Source organism: Ochotona curzoniae, unplaced genomic scaffold (assembly GCF_017591425.1).
Source record: "Ochotona curzoniae isolate NIBS_2020 unplaced genomic scaffold, NIBS_Ocur_1.0 scaffold_1852, whole genome shotgun sequence".
Taxonomy (NCBI): Eukaryota; Metazoa; Chordata; class Mammalia; order Lagomorpha; family Ochotonidae; genus Ochotona; species Ochotona curzoniae.
In genome coordinates this window covers 54,888,902-54,913,957 of record NW_024467087.1, presented here as the reverse complement: position 1 = coordinate 54,913,957, position 25,056 = coordinate 54,888,902, and the positions used below count along the sequence as shown (strand labels likewise).

General features: G+C 37.6%; 1 protein-coding gene across 8 annotated transcripts in view; it reads right to left on the bottom strand.

Moving 5' to 3' along the window:
- The window catches only part of ATRX (ATRX chromatin remodeler), a 188,983-nt gene that overhangs the window by 93,636 nt on the left and 70,291 nt on the right, over positions 1-25,056 (bottom strand). For 7 of the 8 annotated variants that reach the window (XM_040999433.1, XM_040999434.1, XM_040999437.1 and 4 more), the window contains 6 exons: positions 18,297-18,436; positions 17,713-17,889; positions 12,084-12,177; positions 8,885-8,987; positions 6,739-6,957; positions 332-473 (listed from right to left, as the gene is read on the bottom strand). In XM_040999433.1, coding sequence (XP_040855367.1) covers positions 332-473; positions 6,739-6,957; positions 8,885-8,987; positions 12,084-12,177; positions 17,713-17,889; positions 18,297-18,436 — 875 coding nt within the window. The remainder of the gene's footprint in view (positions 1-331; positions 474-6,738; positions 6,958-8,884; positions 8,988-12,083; positions 12,178-17,712; positions 17,890-18,296; positions 18,437-25,056) is intronic. The other variant, XM_040999436.1, reaches the window with a different exon arrangement.

The window sequence follows — 25,056 nt, the reverse complement described above, 5'->3', positions numbered from 1 at the left end:
AGTATTTCCTGAAGAATGCTTTCATTCCCTATATATCCCTTCCCATCGGCCTGCATCCCTTAATCAACTACTACAGACTAAGTGAAATCTACTTCTATATATACTCATCAGTAAGTAGCACTTTTTTCTCTAGGTACAACATCCATTGTGTTTCCAATAATCCAATTTTGTTCTTCCTCATTGGCTTTTGAGCTCATGGGAGAAGGGATCATGCTTTCCTTTTGTTCATCAATAAATCACTAGTGCATATCAGAAGGTGAGGCATGCAGAAACAAACCTAAATGTTACTTATAATGTAACTATAAATGATAGAATCATACCAATTACTTACCGTCTACTTGATGGGGTTTCAATTTGATAACCATATTCCTATGAACCTGCACTAAAGGCTCTTTAGTTTCTTCATCTTCATCTAAAACCAACTTGGTTGTTATTGGACACTTGGTAGGCGAAGCATCTTCAATTTCTATCACCTAAAAGAAAGAACATGTTCTTTAAGCTCAGGGAAATTGTTAAGGCAAGGTTCTATCATCAGTCTTACCAAGGAAGATTTTCCTGTGTATTCCTATGCCAAACATCCAATACTTTGGTTCGACAAGTATGAACAAAGCTTAGGTTTACATTTTATTTAAAAAAAAAAAAGAACTCCACAGGATCTGAGAATCAAGATGGCGGGATAAGATTAGGGCACGTTTAAATGGAGAAACATTAGCCAGTGTAACAGAGAGGGCACATTCCAGTAAATGGGAGAAGAGAGAACAACAGCAGAGGGTACCTGGAGACTGACAGACACAGGAAAGCAGCAAAAACAATGGTGTGGTATTGCAGTGACTGATAGCCTAGTACCATTCTTAGCAAGTAGCAATGCGAAGTGCATCAGCAGCCAGAACTATACCAGCAACAAGGTGGGAGGGGACATTCATCGGGAGTGCAGGAGGTGAACCCAAGGAGCTGTTGGTCCTGCTGGCCTGTATGATTTAACCAGGAGCAGAGACAGAGCAGCAGGTCTCAGACAAGCAGTGTGAGAACAGGGTGGATATTATTGCTTTGTACGCCCCCTAGAGCCAAATCGGGTGCAATTTTTTTAAGGAGGCTAAGGCTATCAGACAGTACTGTGTATGCACGGAGCTGGGAGTGAACTCATTTCTGACTCAGCAAACTGCAACAATGTGGCATCCTACAGGTTCCACCCAAGACAGGTCGAAGCAGCCCTCAGACCTGATGGCCAGCAGATCAAGAACTCTAGGAGTGGCACATCAGGCATCATTTTGTACAGTGTGGCAAAGGCTTTAAGACTGCAGGGGACAACAGTGAGCTGTGAATGTGGTGAGCTCAGCAAGAACTCACTGAGCTCAGTGCATTGCACTGCTCCCACAGAAAAATAATACCGACTATGGCTTCATATGGGTCAAAATAGGTTCATGTGGCCCTCAGACCTAACAGCTAACAGGTTCCAGTAAGATCACCACCGCCAAAAAACAAGCTATATAGGACACCCAGTGAGTCCCTAATCCTAGGACCTAATACAACCAGAAGTGGGACAAAGGTTGTACAGACAATGGTGCAGCCTCAGCATGGTAACACGGGAGGTGGAGATTGGTGAGCCAGGAGTTGAGGCTACAGAGACCATGGTAAAAATCTAGCATAAGAACCCAGACCTAGAAAATGCTGGAAGGAGTGGCACAACTGACTGCAAACAAAGAACCAAGTACAAAATGCAATAAGTAAAACTGAATTGTAGACCTGCGAGTGACACAGCTTAGAAACCTGCTCCAAGGAAAAAAAAATCTGCTAACCAGAAGTACAATGACCAAGAGCAAAAGAAGAGACAGAGACACAATGAATATTACTGAAGACACCTGCAAAGGAGCAAAAGCCTTTGCCAACTTCACAGTACACTGAGAAAGACAGAGAAAATGGGGGATACAGAATTCAAAACACTTGGGACGGCGGCATGGCCTAGTGGCTAAAGTCCTTGCCTTGAACGTGCTGGGAACCCATATGGGCACCACTTCTAATCCCAGCAGCTCCACTTCCCATCCAGCTCCCTGCTTGTGGCCTGGGAAAGCAGAGGAGGACAGCCCAAAGCTTTGGGACCCTGCACCCATGTGGGAGACCCAGAAGAAGTTCCTGGCTCCAGATTGGCACAGCACCGGCAATTGCGCTCACTTGGGGAGTGAATTATACAGAAGATCTTCCTCTCTGTCTCTCCTCCTCTCTGTATATCCGCCTTTCCAGTAAAAATAAATAAATCTTAAAAAAAAAAAAAGAATTCAAAACATTTGTTATAAAGCTTCTTAACAATAAGAAACATGTAAAGCAGGTGTTCAAAGAATTTTAGGAATATGTCTCACAGAAAATGAATAAAATGAAAGCTGATATCAGAAATAAAGAATACAGTTGAGGGCCCAGCACGGTGGTCTAGCAGCTAAAGTCCTCTCTTTGAAGCCAGGATCCCATATGTGTGCTGGTTCTAATCCCGGTAGATCTGCTTCTCATCAAGCTCCCTGCTTGTGGTCAGAGAAAGAAGTCAAGGATGGCCCAAAACCATGGGACCATGCACCCAAGTGGGAGACATAGCTCTGGCTTCAGATCAGCGCAGCTCTGGCCATTGCTGTCACTTGGGAAGTGAACCATCAGACGGAAGATCTTCCTCTGTCTTTCCTCCTCTCCAAATCTGACTTTGCAATAAAATTAAAAAAAAAAAAAAAAGAGAATAAACTGGAAAGTCCCCAAAATAGAATGAATGAAGCAGAAGAAAGAATCTCAATATTAGAAGATATTTCCTGTCAACAAGGGAAAACAAACAAAAAGCAGAGGTGGGTCAAGCTAAACAATGCATTCAAGAATTGAAAAATACTATTAAAAGGCCAAATGTAAGAGTTATGGGAGGCCCTGAAGGTGCAGAAAGAGAAGCTGGGATTAAAGGTGTATTCCATGAAATAACGAAAAATTACACTAATCTAGAGAAAGAATTGAGAAACAACATCCACGAAGAGCACAGATCTCCCAACAGGGTTGGCCAAAAGCAATCTTCACTACACAACACATGATCATGAAGTTATCTTCAATCAAACATAAGGAAAAGATGCCTAAATGTGCATGTGAAAAAAAGTCAATTGACATATAAAGGAATGCCAATTAAACTCACAGGAGACCTCTCCCAGGAAACTCTACAGTCAAGTAGAGAATAGAACCGCATACTCCAGATTCTAAAAGCAAAAAATTATCGGCCCAGGATAACGTACCCAGCAAAACTTTCCTTTGTTTTTGAAAACGAAATAAAATTCTTCCACATCAAGTAAGAGTCCAAACAATACGCCTCTTCCAGACCTGCCCTACAAAGGATACTTAAAGATGTTCTCTTGACAGAATAGCTCTTTGTTTTAATTGAATTCCCCAAGTGGCCACAATAGATGGAGCAGAGATGGAGTAGGCCAAGGCACCTACTCATATGGAAGATCTAGGCTGGACATCACCCACTGCCTGCTGGCCCTTGCAAAAGCTAGGACAGGGCACATGCCTGGCTAAGACAGCCTGCAGTACCACCAGAAACTGTCACAGCACAGGGTGGTCCAAAACAAGCTGGGCCAATACACCCACCAGAATGAGAGACAATTGGATCTGGGGGCAGATTCTGAAGTGGAACTTGGGGCTCACCTCTCTAGGAATGCAGCACCATCCAGTATATACAGAGAGCTGGAGCAGAGATGGACCGAGCCAGCTGGATCATGTAACTCCCCAGACATGAACCCACCTGACACTTGCAGGGGCAGAAAGAAGGCCAGGTGGGGTCAGGCTGAAGCACCCACCAGTGCATACAAGGGCTAAACCATGAGGGCAAACTATCACAAGCAGGGTTGCTGTCCCTGCTGGACAATGTGATATCCTGGGATGCTACAAGCAGGCACCCTTCCTCAATTCCCCTATAGACATAGGAGAAAAAAAAAAAACTTGTCCCATCCAGCTTCCTCCATACCTGAACCTCCCAACCCTAACCAGAGGCAAATATAGGTATAGATCCCTCTCAACTATCTAAACATATTGAAAAGCAAATCAACATTATTAAAAAAAAAAATGGACCCAGAGTGGTAGCCAAGTGGCCAAAGTCCTCACCTTGTATGTGCCTGGTTCACATATGGGCGCTGGTTCATGCCCCAGCTGCTTCACTTCCCATCCAGCTCCCTGCTTGTAGCCTGGGAAAGCAGTTAGAACGGCCCAAAGCCTTGGGACCCTGCACCCGTGTGGGAGACCCAGAACAAGCTCCTGGCTCCTGGCTTCGTAATGGCTCAGCTCCATCTATTGTGGCCACTTGGGGAATGAACCAGCAGATGGAAAATCTTTGTCTCTCCTTCTCTCAGTGCATCTGCCTTTCCAATAAAAATTTTAAAATCTTTAAAAATAATCCTACAATTGCCTCTAATAATTCAATTAAAACAAAGAGCTACACAGTCCTAATGTTCAGTAAAAAGCTACAAATAAACAAGCTGAGCGAGAAATCAAACAGAAACCTGAAATAGGTTGAAAGCTGGGCTTCTTACACTGAATAGCCAAACAGCAAATGCAAATTAAAATGTTCTTAAGGGTGATTAAAAATCCTACACCAATGAACACAAAAATATGAAAATCAAACCAGCCACAATTATTACTTAAGCCAAACCCTAATCAACAGCAATGTCCCAATGCTCTTCATTTATATGAATTAAGAGATAGTTAATGAAGCTGTATTGTAAGAAGTTGAAATGAGCAGAAGTTAGCTCAAGAGATATAAGGAAAGAAGTCAACTCCATAACATTACAAGTACAAGTAATAAAGGCTTTACTGTAAGAAGTCAATTGATCAGATCTGTAGGAAAACAACTGAATAAACAGAGAACACTGGGAATCCTTGCCAGTGTGGAGCCAGAACTAGTTGCAATTCTGAAGGGAAGGCTCCAGAAGCAGTTAATACAGAAATGAATAGGTATGAAAGGTATGAAACTCCCTAGTCTTCAGGTTTAGATAAGATATCAAAGAGTGGTGCTTCCTTCGCCAGGCAGGGGAACAGGAACTAACAAAGTGAAGAAAGGAACCTGCCAGATAAAGAAACCGTATTAGGGGACTCCCTCTTGCTGTTGAAAAGTAAATTCCTCAACCCCCCCCCCACCCGCCGGTGCCTACATGACCATCTGTCTTGAAAAGTCCAATGCTGTTAACAAACTTCAGCTATTGACCATCAGTCAGTAGTCTACATGTATCGACTCTGCACCAAGTCCATTGCTGCTCAACAGCAAACACTATACAAAGTGTAAGAAGTTATCTAATAACATATCTAGCTAACAAATGAAGGTGCCTACAATAGGCAGTAGATTTCTGCATTAGAGAAAATACCCTTATATTAAATAAAACATGCCTTCTAGACTTTCACAGCAAAAAAAGACCAATGCCTGGCTCCGAAGCTTCAAGGAACAGAAGGACAACGGTCATGAGACAGCAGATTAAGCACAACATAGGTCACACCTGCATGTCGTAAGAGAACAGATTACTCACTGAAGTCCTACCCATTCTACTTTCAATTCAGCTATCTGCTCAAAGAATGACACTATACTAATTTTCTGCAAATATTATCTTTTTAAACTTATAAATTCAATAAATTGCAAATTAAATCATACGATCTCCAGGATCTCCTGTCAAATAATCAGAAGAGCTTATATGAGATTAACACTGTGTTAACACATAGATCAAAGTTTCTTAAACTATTATCTCTACCTATATTATTTAAAAACATTTACAATAAAAATTTTAGTTTAAAATTGAAATATATTATGGATTTGAAAAATAATTAACACTGTGTACTACCCAATTACAGAATAATCATTTTGGTAATCATTCAAGAATCTCAGCCCTTTCATTCTATCTAATTATACTGATAGGATCAAATGCAGACTTTTATGTTACATAAAGTAGTGCCAGTAGAAAACACCAATCATAACCAGAAATACAAGTTTAGTTAAAACATTCTTGGAGTTGGAATGATAGCTTGACTGGCTAATCCTCCACCTTGCAGTGCTAAAATCCCACATGAATGCCACCTGATGTCCCCGCTTTTCCACACTTCACATCCAGATCCCTGCATGTGACCTCGTGAAACAGTACAGGATGGCCCAAAGTCTTACAGCCCTGCACCTGTGTGGGAGACCCAGAGGAAGCTCCTGTATCCTGGCTTCAGATCAGCTCGACTCAAGCCATTCTGGTCATTTGAGGAATGAACCACTGGACAGAAATTCTTTGTCTCTCCGTTTCTCTGTAAATCTGCGTTTCCAATAAAAATCAATAAATCATGGCATGGTGTGGTAGCCTAGCAGCTGAAGTCCTCATCTTACACGCACCAAGATCCAAGATGGGCGGCAGGTCATAACCCAGCAGCCCCACTTCCCATCCAGCTCCCTGCATGTGGCCTGGGAGAGCAATCAAGGACATCCCAAAGCCTTGGGTCCCTGCACCCATGTGGGAGACCTGGAAGAGTCTCTGGCCTTCTGGCTTCAGATCGGCACAGCTCCTACCATTGCGGCCGCTTGGGGAGTGAATCATCTAATGGAAGATCTTCCTCTCTGTTTCTCCTCTTCTCTGTATATCTGACTTTCGAATAAAAAAAATTAAATCTTTTAAAAAGTCAATAAACCTTAAAAAAAATTCTTGAAAGATATGCAAGTCATGTTTCAAAAAAGTTAACAAATATTAAGAAAAATAATTTGGTTACCTCTCTCAATTTTTCTCTCTCACGTTCCCTCTCAGCAATACGCTTTCTCCTTTCTTCCTCTTCTTTAAGAGCATTCTGTGTTTCTGTTCTTAATTTATCATCTTTTAGAATTTTACGAATTTTCTTTCTGCCTTTTCCAGGAGACTTAGAATCATCATTTTCATCTTCCTCCTCCTCCTCCTCATCTTCTTCTTCTTTTTCTTCTGCCTCAGAATTGCTCTATGGAATTTAAAATGAGGGAAACAGCACAAAGTTGTTTATCCATTCACTTTATACCATTTCATACAAAGAAAACCTGTTGAAAAGCTTTAAAATCATTTTAGGCAATAAAGAGCACTCTGAAGAAAGAAGTAATCCAATTAAAACTGTACTAAGGAATCTGCATTTTTCAAAAGAAGATACACACTCGTAGACATTCAGCACAATTGCTCCACGGTCACCCGGTATGCTCACATTCTGTATCAGAGTACCTGACTACAGAATCACCTTTACACTTCTGATCCAGCTTGCTACTAAGCCACACTTTGAGAAACAAGTGGCAGATCAAGAACCTGAGTTCTTCCTGCCACCTACTTGAAGCACCAAGGTGGAGTTCTTGACCACTGACTTTAGCCTGGCCTAATCCCTGGTGTGGAGTTCTGTCTGCCTTGCAAATTAAATGAAAAAAATACACATATTGGTAACAACAAAGATATGGCTGGTAAACATGTGAAAAGAAGTTTACCAACAGCAGTCATTGGAGAAATGCAAATCAAAACCATGATGAAACACTGGTCATACTCACTCAAGGAAAAGAGAAATACAGAGCACACAGAAGAAGTGCACCCTTGGTACACTGTAGGCATATCAAATGTGTTGCTACTACAGAAAAACACTGCGAGGGTTCCTCAAAAAGTTAAACATAGAATTATTATTGAACCCAGGAATTCTACTTTTTCCATAAACAAAAGAAAAGCAGAAGCTCAAACATACATACACACACACCCACACATCCACATTACTAGTAGTAGTATTCAAAACAATCAAGCAATAGAAATAGTCCAAGCATCCACCATGTAATGAATGCCTAAACACACTTAAAATGGATGATTAACCAGCCTTGAAAAGGGTGAAATTCTCAAACATGTTGCAAAATGTATGAAACTTCATACCATTATGTCAAAGAAAGAAGCCAGACAGAAAAAGGCAAAAGTCGCTTGATTCTACTTGCAATAAGTGTTTAAATAGGCAAATTCAAAGAGATAAATTAACAGAATTGCATATTTTAAAAAGGTTAAAAACTTAATTCTTTTAAAATGAGCTATTGTCTACAGCCTTACCACCCTGAATGCGCCCGATCTCATCTAAAATGAGCTATTATAACAAAAGAAAGTAGAATCAAATGCATTACAAATGATATTTATTTTATGTAAACATGCCTACATGTAAGAAATTCATATTGGCACATTTCATTGCCAGAAGAAAATTATTTATATACAAATTATTCGGGATCGTTTTCCCTACATCTGAGTTTTGCATATTTAGAATAAAAATCAATCATAAATTAAGGTACATGGGGCCTACACTGTGGACTCACAGGTAAAGCCATTCCAAATATATCTGGGAAAACAGCAGAAGATGGCCAAAATGCTGGGGTCCCCACACTCAGAGGCAGCTCTTGGCTCCTGGCTTCAGACTTTCAGACTGCCTCAGCTCTGGCTGTTGCAGCTATTTGGGGAAAGAACTGGTAGATAGAAGATTTCTCTTTCTCTGTAACTGCAACTTCCAAATATATATATATATTGATATGTGTGTGTACATATATATATATATATATATATTATATATATTATATATATATATATATTAAAAAGGTTAATATATATATATTGATTCCAAATATATATATATATCATCTTTTAAAAAAATTAAACAATGAGAAATTTTGGTAACATCAAGATAATGTTTTCAAATAAATAAATAAATAAATAAATAAAAACATACATATATGTAGAAAATGTCAATAAATCCAATCTACCCCAAAGGGAAAAATGTCAATAAATCAGTAAAATGCAATTAGTGAACAGACCCCAGAGTGGTAACAGCACATTTATACAGTGTAGTCTATCAGTTCTAACTCAGGCACACAATCAAATGTAATTATTACCTTATTTTCACTAGATGAATCCTCCTGAACCTTAATACGTCGCCTTTTCTTTTTCTGTTTATAACTTCGCTGATTTTCTTCAAGTTCTGCTTTCTTTGCTGACCTGAAGTAAATTTAAAACACAAAATAAAGTTTCATTAAATTTGAAGAAACAATATGAAAATAATGTTACGCACTCTCCTGCAGCCCTGGAACCTTTTTACTCAAATTAACTATGTAAAGATTGTCAAAATAAAAAAATGAAAAAAAAATTCATTAAATTTATTCCAACATATTAAACACTATTCTGAAAATGCTCTACTTGTGAGCATGTTCCTAGAAACAAAAACACAAGAGGTTCAAAACAGATATTCTAGCTATTGTCTAACTTGTATTTTTAATTTAATGATTATATTTTAAGATTGGAGGAATTTGGAAAGTGAATATGAGGACATATAATGTGAAATCATGAGTGTTCCAAGGAGAAATATAAATGGTCAAAATCTCTATAAAAATATTCACAATCACTAAAATTTACAGTAAATTACAAAAGGTTAAGAACAAATTTAAACAATTGTAAAAGCATTTTGTATGAAAAGATGTCTGGTTAAAAACTGGCAAACACACACATACACAGGAACTAAAAAAAGTGTTAATCAAAATGTGGGCAAACTTTTATACACTATTGGTGAAATGTAAAATGCTGTAGTATCCATCAGAATTATAATATGATCCACTTTCCCTTCTGTATACATAAACAAAAGAATGTAAAACATCACTTGAATAAATTAATGGCACACTCAGGTCATTAGCATTACTGACAACTGCCTAAAGACAGAAGCATATCAATTATTCATCCATGAAGGAATATATAAACAAAATGTGGTATAAGCAATACTGTGGAATATTATTCAGCCTTAAAACAAATTCTCACACATGATATAACATGGATGAATCACTAGGACACTGTGATGAGTAAAATAAAGTGGCCATAAAATGAAAAACTCCATATTTGCATAAGCACACGTATATGAGTTATGTAAATTCATAAAATTCCACAGCAAGATAAAGTAGAAGGGCTTAAGCGAGAGTATAAAGGAGAGTAATGATATAGTCAGTACAGCGTTTTCATTTCACAAAATAAAAATATCCTAAAGACAGGTTTTAAAATACATTAATGTACTTAGCAGTAGTAAATAATACTCAAAATACGGACAAGATGGCAAATGTTAGTCTATGTATAATATATTACCATTAAAATTAACCATTAAAACAAGGAAAAATAATTTTTAAAAGATTTATTTTTATTGTAAAGTAAGATATACAGAGAGGGAGAGGTAAGATCTTCCTTCCATTGATTCACTCTCCAAGCAGCTGCAACAACCAGAGCTGTTTCAGGCCAGGAAGGGCTGCACCACTCGTTGCCTTGTGTGTGGGCTGACTTGGACAGTGGGCCCGGCTAGGCCAGGCCAATCCTTAGCACCTAACCTACTGGCAAGCACAGTAGACAGGATGGGGTGTGGGCCACATCAGGCTACACTATTTCACCCACCAATTCACATGAGCACCAAAAATACATGCAGGCTGGCTGGTCAGGGCTACACTGCAGCACCCACAAGTTAAGAGTTGGGACTGGGTCAGGCTAGGCCAAGCTAGAGTGCAGCATCTGTTGAGAAGTACTGAAACTGGGGGGCGGACCATGTCAGGCTAGGTTCCCACCAATAATGTCTCAGAACTATCAAAACCACTCAAGTAACATCCTCAGAACACTCTTACCCACTTTGGGGACTCTAAGAAGATATCAAATGACCATCACCAATACCCAGATTCTAATGTAGTCCGACAGCAAGGAACAGCAAAAAGAACTGATCATTTGTCCCAACCACCTTCCTCCATGCCTCAATCCTCTTCACCCTAACCAGAGGACCACATGAACATGTGTCCTTCTCAACTATGTGAACATTAAAAATAAAACACAACAAAATTTAATTTAAAAACACAAAGATCTATCTAGTTTGCCAAGCCTGCTATCCATTATACTATAACATTCCCTAATAACAACCTCCAAAATACAGTCAATAGTGTTTTCTTTAATCAATAGTAATTTTATAAATGGAAAATCTACCAAACTTAGAATACAAAAATTCAACTACACATAAAATATATTTACAGTATTTTATTTTAAAAGCTTCAAATCAAAGTATTACACATTGTACAGGGTCCCTAAAAAAGATGTTGAGAAACTCAGCACAATGGCTAAATCCTCACTTTGCAAGCACTGGATCCCATATGGTCACCAGTTCCTGTCCCAGCTTCTCTACTTCCCATCCAGCTCCCTGTTAATGGCCTGGGAAATCATTAGAGGAAGGCCCAATGCCTGGGTACCATGCACCTGCATGGGAGACCCAGAAGTTGTTCCTGGCTCCTGGCTTCAGATCAGCTCAGCTCTGGCCATTGTGGCCATTTGCGGAGTGAATCAGTTGACAGAAGATCTTTGTCTCTCCTTCTCTCCATAAAACTGATCTGCCTTTCCAATAAAAGAAATTTTAAAAAATAATAAAAGATGTTGCAAAAATTGAATTAAAAGGTAAGTACATTTTGGTGACAAAAGGGTGAAATCCGGTCACTGCTTTTCACTGAAATATACACATCATTTCTGTAACACATTTGTGACAATTTTTTTTAAAAATTTATTTATTTGAAAGGCTGTGTGTGTGTGTTTGTGTGAGTGTGTATGTGAGAGAGAGAGAGATACCTTCCAGGTGCTGGCTTACTCTCCAAATGTCCCATATGGGTTGATAAATATAAAACCAGGAACCTCCAACTCTATTCATGTCTTGTATATAAGTGAAAGGGGAACAGATTTTTGCGCTATCCCCAGCTGTCTTCCCAAGCACATTAACAGGGAGCTACATCAGAAGTGCAACAGCCAAGACTCTTAACTGGTGCTCTTATGAGATGCTGGCATCAATGGTGTCAAGTAAGCTAACTCAACCACAACACCAGCCGCATTCCATGATATTTTGAAGGCCTACTACACACATGAGTTTCAATTATTTTTGCACCAAACTCAACTTTATCTTTTAATTCAAATTCCCTGTGAACTTTTGAAAGTATTCTCATATTTTATTGGTCGCAAAAGCCATTCTAAAAATAATGCAACGGCAAAATTATTCAGATAAAATTCCTAAGCCATTTGGAAAATTAATATAAAATTTACCGTGTTCGGGGGCGTTGTTCATCTTCAGATTCACTAACTTCTTCACTAACTCCTGATTCCTGAAAATCAGAATCTTCTGAATCTTCACTACTCACTGGAATTAAATAAAACATTATTAAAAATTGTACAACAGAAGTACAATTCATTTCATTTGCAAATAACTTCAAATTAAGATATGGAACCTTAAAAGAACATCAGATTATATCATAAAGAACACAGCAATTCATGGCTTAAATGTTAGAAACAGAGAATCTTTAATTGAAACAAAATGCTAACATGATGCCACAATTTGGAAAATTCTATAACTGACCTCATGTTTGGGTTCACCTTCAAAACACAAACATGCTATTAATATTGTATAAAATGATCCTCATGGTAAAGATGTTTATAAAACACAAATTTTTTATTCAGACTTAGGTTTCCTGTTCAAGGTATCTCGTTATATATTATATACATTTCCACAATACAAAACTTATCTAAAACATTTCTGTGTTCAAACATTTCAGATAAGGATGCTCACCACATATCTATAAACAAAATTCAAACGTATTTTAAACCTAATTATAAGGGTAGGCGTTTAGTACAGTGCTTACAATATCATTTGAGATGAAGGCAGTGAATATTAGAATGTTAACATCGCAGCTCCACTTCCAATTTCTTGCTAATGTACACTGAGAGGCACCATTAATGTCTACCACCCATATGAAAAGCAAAGGATATTTGGGGCTGAAGTCTAAATTTCAATTATGGGGAACATGTTGTGGCACAGTGAATTAAACCACACTGCCTAAACATTGAACACATGCCCCACACTGAAGTACCAATTCAAGTCAAAACTGCTCTGCTGCAAGCCAGCTTTCCATTAATGTGCCAAGGAAGGGAGCAGAAGTTGGTCCAAGTACTCAGGACCCTGCACTCATGTGGATACACAGAGTATCTGACTATCTAGTGTTTCTACCTCCTGGCTTCAGCCTAGTCCAAAGACAGTGTTTTTCCATCCTCTTTTTTGGGGGGTGTGGTGTGTGTGTGTGTGTGTTGTATGTATTTCTCTCAGTGAATTTGCCTGTCAAATTTTTTCAATAGGGCTTAGAGTGATAGCTCAGTGGCTAAATCCTCATACTGCACGTGCCTGGCTCCTGGCTTCAGCCATTGTGGCCATTTGGGGAGTGACCAGGAAACAAAGATCTTTCCTTCTCTCCTTCTTTCTATAAATCTGCCTTTCCAATAAAAATAACTTTTTAAACAAATGAATATAAATGAAGTCCACAATAACGACCACTCCATAATTGTTATGCAGGCTTCAAGTTGGCAGGAAGCTTGTATAGTTCTCAATGGCATACCTATTTTCTTCCTGTTCCCTGCTTTTGACCAGAAGTCAGGCTAACCTCCAAAACTGTAAGGAAAGTACTGGTCACTAATCTTTTTTTTTCCCCAAGATTTATTCATTTTCATTGGAAAGGCAGATCCACACAGAGAGGAGTGAGAGAAAGAATGATCTTTGACCTACTGGCGACTCCCCAAGTGGCAACAAGTGTTGCAGCCAAGCTGATCTGAAGCCAGAAGCCAGGAGCTTCCTCCAGGTCTCCCATGTGGGTGCAGGGTCCCAAGGTCTTGGGTTGTCCTTTTCTGCTTTCTAAGCTCACAAACATTCAACTGTATGGGAAATGGAGCAGCCAGGACACAAACAAGAGCCCATATGGGATGCAATGCTTGAAGAGACAGGATTAATCAATCAATCCATTGAACTAGGCACCTGTACCCAATATTCAGAAGAGTCTATTCCTAGACACAGCACCAGAAAAGAAGCACCCTATGTGTCTCAACAGTATGGAGAGGAATCCCCATTTTTTTGTTTTTCTTTTCTCTCATATTGGGTAACTGAAAAACAATGGACCAATATTTTTCAAAAGTATCAAGATTATAAATAAAAAGACCATGGATGATTACAGACTGGTATTGGTTAGGGAGTCATTACAACTTAATGCAGTGTGGGATTCTGAACCAGGTACTGTAACAGAAAATAACAGTAGTGGAAAATCTAATCATTTGACTAAAGTTTACATCAGAGCTCATTTTTTACCTTATGGCTCAAATGATCATTGCCTCAACTACAAATCTCTACTCAACTTTGTCACTGCACACATGTGAAAGCAGCAAGCGAATGAGTATGTCTGTGTGCTAATAACACTATTTACAATAAAAAGTGGCTGATAGTCAGATTTGTACTACAGATATGCTTTGCCAACTCCTAGCTTAGTCAATGGATTTTATCAATGCTCATTTCCTGGTTTTGAAAACTATACCAAAGATAAATGCGTAGGATTTCCAGGGAAAACATAAATATGAATGGTGTGTTATTTTTGTACGATTTCTGTAAATCCGTTATTGAAAATTTAAAAAAAAAGTAAGCTCTATCATGACTTAAAATGATAACGAAAGTTTTATTCTAATTATAAGCCATGGAGGAATACAGACATTAAAAAAATGGTAAAAGTGGGAAAAGCAGTAAAGGATAATGTTTAACCAGTATATAGTGATCAGTATATAGTATATAGTGATTGAGATGTCAAAAGAAAACTATGTAATATAACTGTGTAATATGTAGTATATTTAATGACAATACATTTAAATACACTTAAAAACGCTTGCAATGGTGAGTTTTATGTTACATATAATGTTATATGTTTATCACAATTAAATTGTTTAAGCAGCTTAGAAGTTGGAAGTATTGACACGTGTATACACATGAATATAATAGCAAACTTAGTCGTTAACTGCAATTCTAATCCAGTATAATTCTTCATCCAACATATCAGTCTGGAAATTTTTTTAATTTTCAAAACATTTGAAAATATCCTTAAATGAACACCTGTAGTCCTCCTAAATTAACTTATTCATAGTTTACCCTCATCTCCAGGCAACTACGCAGGTTGTGTAGTACCTATGCAAGTGTCATACTGCTGGGTGAAAAGCAGCCAACGGCTGACAGGCACTCTGAACAAAGTGTACCAGTGTGCCAGCACAGTTGCCTATTAAATTTTGTTTAAAGAGCTGGGAGGAAGGGGGTGGTATGCCCACCATACATGCTAAGTAGGACCACTCCATGACTTTTGCAACTGCCAGGAGCTTGTAGTGGGGGCCAAGCATTGCTACTGGTTTGTGGACTAGGTGCAGGTTGCAATGGGAATCACTGAGTACTTGGCTGGCATTCAAACATAATTCCTGAGGGTTTCCACAGACCAGGCCATTTCATACACAGGTAATCAAGGTAGCTGAGAAGGAGGGGATCAAAAGTGGGAACCTGGAGGGCCACCCTGGGTCAGGTCAAAGCGCCCAACCAAAAACACAACAGTTAGGACTGGGGAGAGACCGGAGATTTTATATCACAGTACATACTACCGTTCCTAACAGCTGTTTCGTGCAGGGTCTGATGGGGCAGACTGAACCCAACCCTGCACCAGCTGGCACACAGTAAAGCAAGGTCTTAATTAAGACCTTCCAGGTGAAGTTTCTTGGGGGTTCTCCAACCAGAGTATTGTGTTTGATCCCTGGCCTCAGGAAAAATCAGACTTAGAATTTGATCCTGGAGCTCATGTTGTCGGACTGGGCCAAATCAGTGCTTGACCCTCCTGCAAAAATAGAGAGCATATCCAGATGAAGAAGAAAAACAAGACAGCCGATTCATACAAGCCAACAGAAGACTTCAAGTACCTCATCAAAGGATGGAAAGAGGACAGGTTAAAAACACTACAATAGGCACCTCGGTCTGTAAGTACACTGAGGTAGACAAGGACACCAAATAAGCCATAGAAAACATTTTGCACCTCTGATATAACAAAGACAAGAACCTCTCAGAACAACCAAGATCACTCAAGTAACACCCTTAGAACATAAACCCTGTTAAACTGCCTGATGTTGTAATGCAAAAAAAAAAAAAAAAAAAAAAAAATCCTGCGAGATAAATATTAGCTCATTATTTTGGGAATGCTTATTTATTAACATAAAACCTTCTATGATACAAAATTTACTTGTGCATGAGAGATTTCCTTGTCTTCATTATTAATGCAAACCTGCTCAAAGGGTCCTATAAATGTTTAGTATTCATTCTTTTCTAAGCCCTCCATTTGCAAAACAACATGGTTCACCTCAACCTCACCTCAATCATTTTTGCAGAACTGAACATGTACCATGACATCACCAGGAACCAGACAATCTTCCTACATATTCCACTTTCTTAAATTCAATCTGCCATATAACTTAGATAAACCGTACTCTTCAACAACCCCACCATTATGTAGCAAAGGTGGGGAACGTTTGGCCTGTGGGTTGTATAAGGCCAATAACATCATCTGGTCAGGCCATGCCAAGACTACCACAAATGGCACTCAAAAGCAATAAACTTTACAATTCACACAATGCTGCTGTACAGCCCATAAAAAATTGTTCTTAGAAGGAAAAAAGCTTCCCTACTCCTAATTACACCAGCATCCTCTAAACAGATTCAATTTCTTCAAGCTAATAATCAACTAATCTAAAAATGTAATATAATAAAACATTTCAATACAAGAAAACATGGTCATGGTATAAGTTGTAATCTCTGGGTTATAGCAGTGAACAGCCTATTCTGTGATCTGGATAGACCCTACATGTTCATTAAGTTGTTCACCAACTATACGTGTACTTACCTATATGTATAGTACATTTCAAATAATTTTTCAAATCGGTAGTACCACTTTATGAATATGGTAAGAACAGTTAAATTTTTAATTGTACTTCCGAGAACTGCATGGTTTGTATAGTTGGGTTGTTTGTAAGACTGCTTAAGACATGTTCTTATTCATTTTTGTGCCTTGCATAATTATTGTTGATGCTGGAAACAATGTAAACCCTCAATGCAAAATGATTCAGATGTTTAAAGTAGTGAAAATTTAAGCTAACTACCTGTATGAGTTTTCCTACCCAAATTATACATTTTGCTTTGCCATAGGAAAACACGATTTCTTCGTACAGATGCATGAAATCACATATTCTGTATAGTATTTATGTATATTAAGCCATAAATGTTTCTTTTTATAACTTAAATGTGTCTGGGGCCAAAGCAAAGTCTCATTTTGCTAATCCTCCACCTTCAAGCATCAGTATCACATATGACGCTGATTTGTGTCCTGGTTGCTCCACTTCTCATCCAACTCCCTATTTATGGCCTGGGAATGGCCCAAAGCCTTGGGATCCTATACCTGCATGGGTGCCCCAGAAGAGGCCCCTGGCCTCTGACTTCAGACTGGGTCAGCTCTGGTCTTTGCAACCACTTTGGGAGTGAACGAGAATATGAAAGATCTTACTCTCTCCCTGTCTCTCTGTAAAATCTGCCTTTCCAATAAAAATAAATGAATTTTTTTAACTAGATGTGCTTTACTATAAAAGTTTCAAAAATATTCTGAGTCATTTCACATTTCTGGGTTGTATTCCCACTGTATTTTTTTATTCTACTCTTACATAAAAGTAGCCGTTGGCAGTATATGGCTATTCAATTCATACATGTGTCCTATGATTTATGAAGATAAACTTAAAAATATTATTAGTTTATAAAACTAAGAGTATCTCTACATTCTGCATTGAAATCTCTTACCTTTCCTTCTATTTCTGCTTTTGACTTCTTTATGATCTTTAGGCTTTGTCTTTTTTTCTTCTCCAGATTCTCCATCACTCACAGATATCTTGTGCCTCAGAAGTCTATGTCTGTATCTAGGCTTCTTAGATTCTTCAGAATCTGAATCTGATTCCGAATTGACTTGATGTTTTGCTGCTAAACAAAGAGAAGAAATCAAAAACCCTTTCAACCAAAAAAAAAATTGCCTTTGAAAGGATATGTATGGCTACTCTGTTGACGATTATAATTTATGGAAAAGCCCAGACTTGTACAAGCGTTCTGGTGTCGATAGTGAGAACATATAATCTCAGCTATCAGAGTTGTTATGTCATTATGAAATAACAAAGATTAACCCATATATACTGATAGAATTTTTAAGTTATAAAACATGCTGTGTAAGATATTTTGCTATTAGTTACATTTATGGTAACTTTCACAAGATAACAACAGGAATAATGATAATGTTTAAGCATTTTAATAAACTTCAAATGCATGTAATTAAGAATTCTCTTAGACCATCTTGAAAGACTCAAGTTAAATACACTTCTGTTTGAGAAGCACACCTTCATCTCCTTGATTTTCTTCATTTTGTTTTCCAATTCTTTTTTTCCCTTCTTCAGGTTCAGGTTCATCATCTGAAGATCCCTCCTCATCAGAGGAAAGATTGGCTTTTATTTCTTCTAAAAGCATCTTCTTAGCAATTCTTGAGAGAGAGAAAAAATAAGAAACAATACTGTATACTTGAGGGTGAGGTACATCAAACACAGCAAAACTTGCTTTAAAATACAAGTAAATGTGCCAACAGGTCACACATGGTTAAAAATACTACCAAAGCCATGTTTTAAACTATGCTGACAAAAATCCTAAATACATTCTTTATACTGATTAGTTCTCAATTTTATATGATTAAGTAATACATTTAAAAAAAAAACCTCAGGGACATATTCTTATAGACCATTTATATCAACTGCAATCTGAAGCTGGATAATTGCCCATGCTCTGTATTTGCTTTACTGCCAACAAACTACAAAAATCATGCCAACAATGAATCAACTTATGACAAATGGCATTTCAAGGCAAAATACCACCTAAGAGGCTTCAATTCAACAGCAAAACCTATTTGTGCAAAACACGTGTGCAATAAACCACTATCTTATGAACAGTGCTTCAAATTGTGAGCAACTATTTTTGGATCTAGATTATAATTTATCTCATAAATTCTGATTAGAAAAAAGTAAACAGCAAATATTAATATTTGAAGCAATCAAAATTTCTAATACTTAAATAAGGCAGAGAAAAGAGGAAATATGATGTCATTAGTTATACACACAGTAACAGAAAACAAATTAGTGTAAATGACTTCTTAACTGCCAGAAAAAAGTGTGATAGCATCATTTACAGTAAAATTTCAAGATGCTACTCAAAGAACAATTCGCTAATGGAATTGATTGCTAAAAGCATGAGAAAACACTTGTTTTATCAATATCATCATGTCACAATACATTCCTACAGAGAAGGCATATGGGTTCATAGTCTGTATGAATATCCATATGCCACATAGGAGAGCCTGGTTTTGAATCCAGGCTTTATTCCCAATTCCACCTTCCTTCCTCATGTGTACCCTGGGAGGTAGCAAATGGTAGCTCAACTAGTTGGGTCTTCACCACTCATGGGAAACCTGAATGGGGTTCCCAACTTCTGGTTTCAGCCCATGTGGGTATTTGTGGAGTTCAATAGCACATGAGGACTCTCTTTCTCTCAGCATACCTGTCTCTCTGCCTTTCCTCACCAACATATACTTAAAGTTTTAAAGAAAAAAACATATAGCTATATTCCTAGCAATGTCCATATATGTACTAAAGAAAGGCATCTGAAAAAAATGTAAAATTATGCAGTTTTTTGTTCAAGACAAAGTGTTTTGATAACTCTACATGTACTGTGACATAAATTCCTAAGGCACAGTAACAAAGGAATACCTTTGGAATATTCCGAAATAAACTGATATGATTCTGTCATGACCTAACAGCTACAAACTAAATATTCACTCTGCCATCAAGATTGATTACATCTCAATCAAAACCTTAAACCTGGAATTATGGAAATTTAGCTACTTTTGGATATGAAATGTCTTTACATTTCATAGGAACTCAATCATACTTCAATGATTAATTCACTCAATGGGAGAAGATATTAATGTCTCTTCAATTGTTTGAGAAAGATCAACAGCAAAAAGCACCTAAATAGTAAATTAAGCAATCACTCTCAAACTGCTATTTGGCTTCTGTTATCTTTTTCAAACTGATAAATCATAAAAATTTAGGGGGTCAGTGACATGCCATGCATGTTAAGCTTGCAACGCCAGCATCCCATGTGGGTGCCAGTTAAAGTTCAATTACTCCAGTACCCATCCAGTTCCCTGCTTATGGTATGGGAAAGCAGAAGAGGGTAACCAAAGTCCTTGGGCCCCTGTACCCATGCGTGAGACGCTGAAAAAGCTCCTGGTTCTTGACTTCAGACAAGGCCAAATTCCAGCCACTGTGGCCACTTAGGGAGTGTGCTAGCAAATGAAAAATATCTGTCTCTCCTCCTCTCTCTTAAATCTTCCTATCAAATAAAAAATAAATCCCTTAAAAAATTAAAGTTTTTAAAAATAAAGAACACAGAGAATCATCAATTTGTAAATGAAGTTTGCTTTCCTGAGGGCTTCTGTCCTGATTTGTATTTCAGTGCACTAGAGATAAGATCACCCCAACTGAAATCTTATTGAAACCGAGCAAAAAGATTTGCTCTTGGACCTTCAAGTCCAGTGGTTTGCAGATTCTCTCTCTCTTTTCAAGTTTAGTTTGTGCAGCACTTAAAATGGACACAAACTTCTAAGAGGGTCTAACGGGTCAGCACAATTGCACAACTGGCTAATCCTCTTTCTGCCAGTGCCTGCATTCTATATGGGCACTGGTTTGTACCCCGGCTGCTCCACTTCCTATCCCTGTTTGTGGCCTGGGAAAGCAGTACAGGATGGCCAAAGCCTCGGGACCGTACACATGTGTGGGAAACCCAGAGGGGATGCTAGCTCCGGATTACCTCAGCTCAGACAATTACAACCACTTGTGGAGTGAACCAGTGGATGGAAAAATCTTTCACTCACTCTCTCTCCTCTTCTTAGAATTTGCCTTCCAAATAAAAGTAAATAAATCTTTAAAAACAGGGATTAACATGATTCCCAATTAATGTCAAGAAAAAATTAAAATCAAATATCATTTGCTTTCATCAACTTAGAAAATAAAGATAATTCCAAAATATCCTTCCCCAGCTAGACAAGTTTCAGAATGAAGTTAAAAGACCTTTACACTGTATATTGTATCTTCTTGAAAAACTCTCCAAATTGGTCTTTTATTACATTATTTCTCATGGCCAGGAAATACTTTCAAAAATTAATTTTGGAAATGAATTTTGGAATGAATAAACACGCGAATGGATGTATATATAAAATACATGAAACACTGTATTCTACTTTAGGAATGGAAAACCAGTTCACATGCAGTTACAAAATCTTATCACCATGTGCAAGATAACACTCAACAAAAAAATATAATTCCTGAGGTCTGCATTGTGGCACAGTGAGTTAACTGCTGCCCATGCAGGCATCTCAATTTGATTTATTTTTATTGCAAAGTCACATATATAGAGAGAAGAGGAGAGACAGAGAGAAATATTTTCTGTCCAACAGTTCACTCTCCAAATGACCGCAATGGCCAGAGCTCAACTGATCTGAAGCCAGGAGCCCAAATCCTCTTCCAGGTCTCCCACATGGGTGCAGGGTCCCAAGGCTTTGGGCTGTCCTCTTGACTGCTTTCCCAGGCCACAAACTGGGAGTTGGATGGGAAGCGGGGCAGCCGGGATTAGAACCGGCACCCATTTGGGATCCCAGCACATTCAAGCTGAGGACTTTAGCTGCTAGGCCACCGCACCAGGCCCACTGGCTGCTAAACTTTCAAATCTGCTAATATGGCTGGGAATGCAGAAAAGATGAAAAGATGATCTAAGTACCTGAACTCCTGCTACCCACAACCAATTTTCTGTATAACTAACTTTCAAATAAATAAGTAAATATTTTTAAAAATGCTGTTCCTTATCAAGTTATCCTAAAGGTTAGTTCAAGTCCCCGTTTTTATTTTGGTTTATAAGTTCTAAAGCAGTCATTACTAAGACTCGCTTGCTAATTCTACAAAAACATAGGGTTTTGTTGTTGTTGCTGCTGTTGTTCATCTTTTAAACTCTAGACTTCTAAGAATATATCTACTACATGAAAGATAAAAATATGTAAACCTCCACATTCAGTCACAAATTCAGGAATGTCAACAAGCTATGAAATATGGACTGCACTAATATAGTAATATATGATTGCATGTTATATCACACAATTAAACATAAAATATGAAACCAGAGCTAAATACAGAATTGTAACACGTCAAGCACCTTCAGTAAGGTAAGAGACTAATTATGGTCAGTTTACAAGCAGAAATTTACAAACTTCAAAGGATGGTCATTACTCCGTCATAGGTTACATACACAGTGATGGGAACTCTCTAAGTTGTGACTATTTTAAATTTGTCCTCTTAAAAACTCGTGACAATTTTGACCAAAACAGTCAAAAATAGTCTCAAAAGTTTTTTACTAATAGATCCAGTCCAATATGCCACAGACCCACCATATCATAAACCTAGGCTCTACATTGAAAAATTGTAACTTAGTTTCAAGGAGCTAAAAACTGAGGCAGAACTTGAACCTCAGTAGTCAGTAAGCACGTTGAAGTGAGATGTGTCCCATCTACAAAGCCTGCTGTGAGATGCTTTAAAGGGAAACTCCACTACCTTAACTCTGGAGTCACGGGCCACAGAGACTTGAAGGACATCATCACTTGAGAACCAGCTGAGGCTGGCAAAGCATCATTTTGGAGGCCTCGACCCATGCTGGTGTGCATGTGATGGATGTATAGTCATGATCCCTAGTTGGTTCTGTTTGCTCTGAAGTTTCCTTTCTTGAAGCTTTCCAAGACGTTTCTGGGAAAATCATACAGGTAACAAGATACTGTCCCTGGAATCTCAATGCTCAATATTACATCTTGGGACAGGTGTAGCATCCAAAGCAGTCACGACTCTATCAGAAGCATTAGAGGCACAGGCTGTGCCACACTTGTGGCAGAAAACCTGGGCAGAGCTGGAAGGAATGGAGCCACGCCTCCATTTTCCTGAAAGGGAGGGAAGGGAGAAGGGGAGAAAGCAAAACAATATGGGAGGGAGGGAAAAACCTACAAAGAGACAATGATTTTTGGAATTGGAGCATGAAGAAATAATTGGACCACAAAACCCACACAAAGTAAATCTTCTAAACTATGTGACGAACATCAAGATAATGCCTCATGTCACCTTTATCTACTACAGGAAAGCAAAAATAAAATAGTAAATGAGCCAAAAACACAAAAACCAAGCAAACAATAACAAAATAAAAGCCTTCAGTAATTATGATACTACTTAGAAGAGTGACATCTCCTGTTTAAGCGCTCTAACAAGAAAGAAACGTAAACCATGACTTACTAGTAAGTAAATCAGTAATTAAAAACATTGGATTCCTTTAAAAGAAGTAGTCAAGAGAAGGATTTCTTGAACTACAGAGCTTTTAGAGAAGCAGTCACAATAGAAGCAAGATAAAATGTCAGAGTTAAAAGAAATGATCTTGGAGTGCAGCTATGTTATTTTACAGATTAAAGAAAAGAAAAGAAAAAAAAAAAAACAGGTGTAGGAGAAGGAAAATGACTTAGCCAAAGAAACAAGGATAGTTAGTGGCAAAGACAAAAGCAGAATCCAAAACCAAAATCCTGGCCTGCTAAAAATTTTGCTATGCAAGTTATACTCTCTACTCACTATGACCCTGGGCTAATGATTGTCTCCACAAATACATAAGACACATTCTTAAATATATCTGAATTTCACTAATTTGAACTTTAGAAAGGAAAAAAACATTGAAACTGCAGTTTCTGAAAGTTAACAAAAATTCTTAACAACACCTTTAGTTCAATATGCTCCACTTCTAAAATGCACTGATAGGCCATTTAATTTAAAATACATACTACTACAATTTTTATCTTTTAAGAAGATCCAAAATCAGACATGAAAAAACTGCCAATAAAATTACATTTTTAGAGGTGGAAACACTGCATCCATACACAAAAGCCACAAAATTTATTTAAAATTTGTATACATGTTGTGCACAATGACAATACTTAATTAACAAATTTCAGAATAAGATCCTAAGTTTAATTAAGTACATGCTTTTAAGAAATATAAAACAATCATATTCAAGAGTTAAAATATCACATATTTCAAAGGATGATATGTAAAACAGTTCAAAAAAGTACAAAGAATGTTACATATTTTACGTGAGAACACAGCAGTGAACATATAAGTTTTAGTAGAGTATCAGCCTTTGATTAGTTCTTAAGGAATAAGAATAACCAAATTATAAAGCCATGAAGCTCTTTTAAAATTTTAGTATATATACATAAAATCACAGGTACAAATCAGTATCTTGAACTGAAGTTTCTATTATTAGAAAATACAACTATGCCATGAAGATCTATACCAGAAGTTCCTGGAGTTCATGAAATAATAAATCAAAAAGGCAGGAAACAGGTTGAAATTTAGTTAGATGTCCTACAATGTCTACAATTAAAAAGCTGCTCTATCTTCTTTCTGGTGAGGGTACTAGGAAAATTAATACAAAATGACTGTTCAAAAACATTTCAGAAATAGAAAGTAAAGCTATATGAAATTAAAGACCCACAGATGATCATTTATACACAGGTTCTAAGAGGTCTGAATCACAAAATATGTATTTCCTGACTTTATACAAAACTAGAACTTTAAAAAAAATGACAATAAAAATATTAGCATTGGTATGAAATTACAAAATTTATGTTAAATAACTATTTTAATGTTTTATACGAGAAAAGAAACAATTTACTCAAGTCTCAATTTTGGTTTGTAATTTAAAAGACAAGAGAATTTTTAAAAGAATCATTTTGTAAAAAAGGGAATCATTTTTGCTAACATTAAAAAAAAATCAATCTCATTTTTTAGCAAGATTTCTTTCTCATTTTCTGAAAGTTTCATTATCACCAAATCACAGAAAATAGGAAAGAAGGAATAGATACAAGGTTTGAGTCTATGCAAGACAGAATTTTCCCTTGCTAAGAATTCCAGCATGATAGAAGTAGGCCAGTGGCAAACACAAACCATTTACAAATAGATCCAATCTACTGGCTGG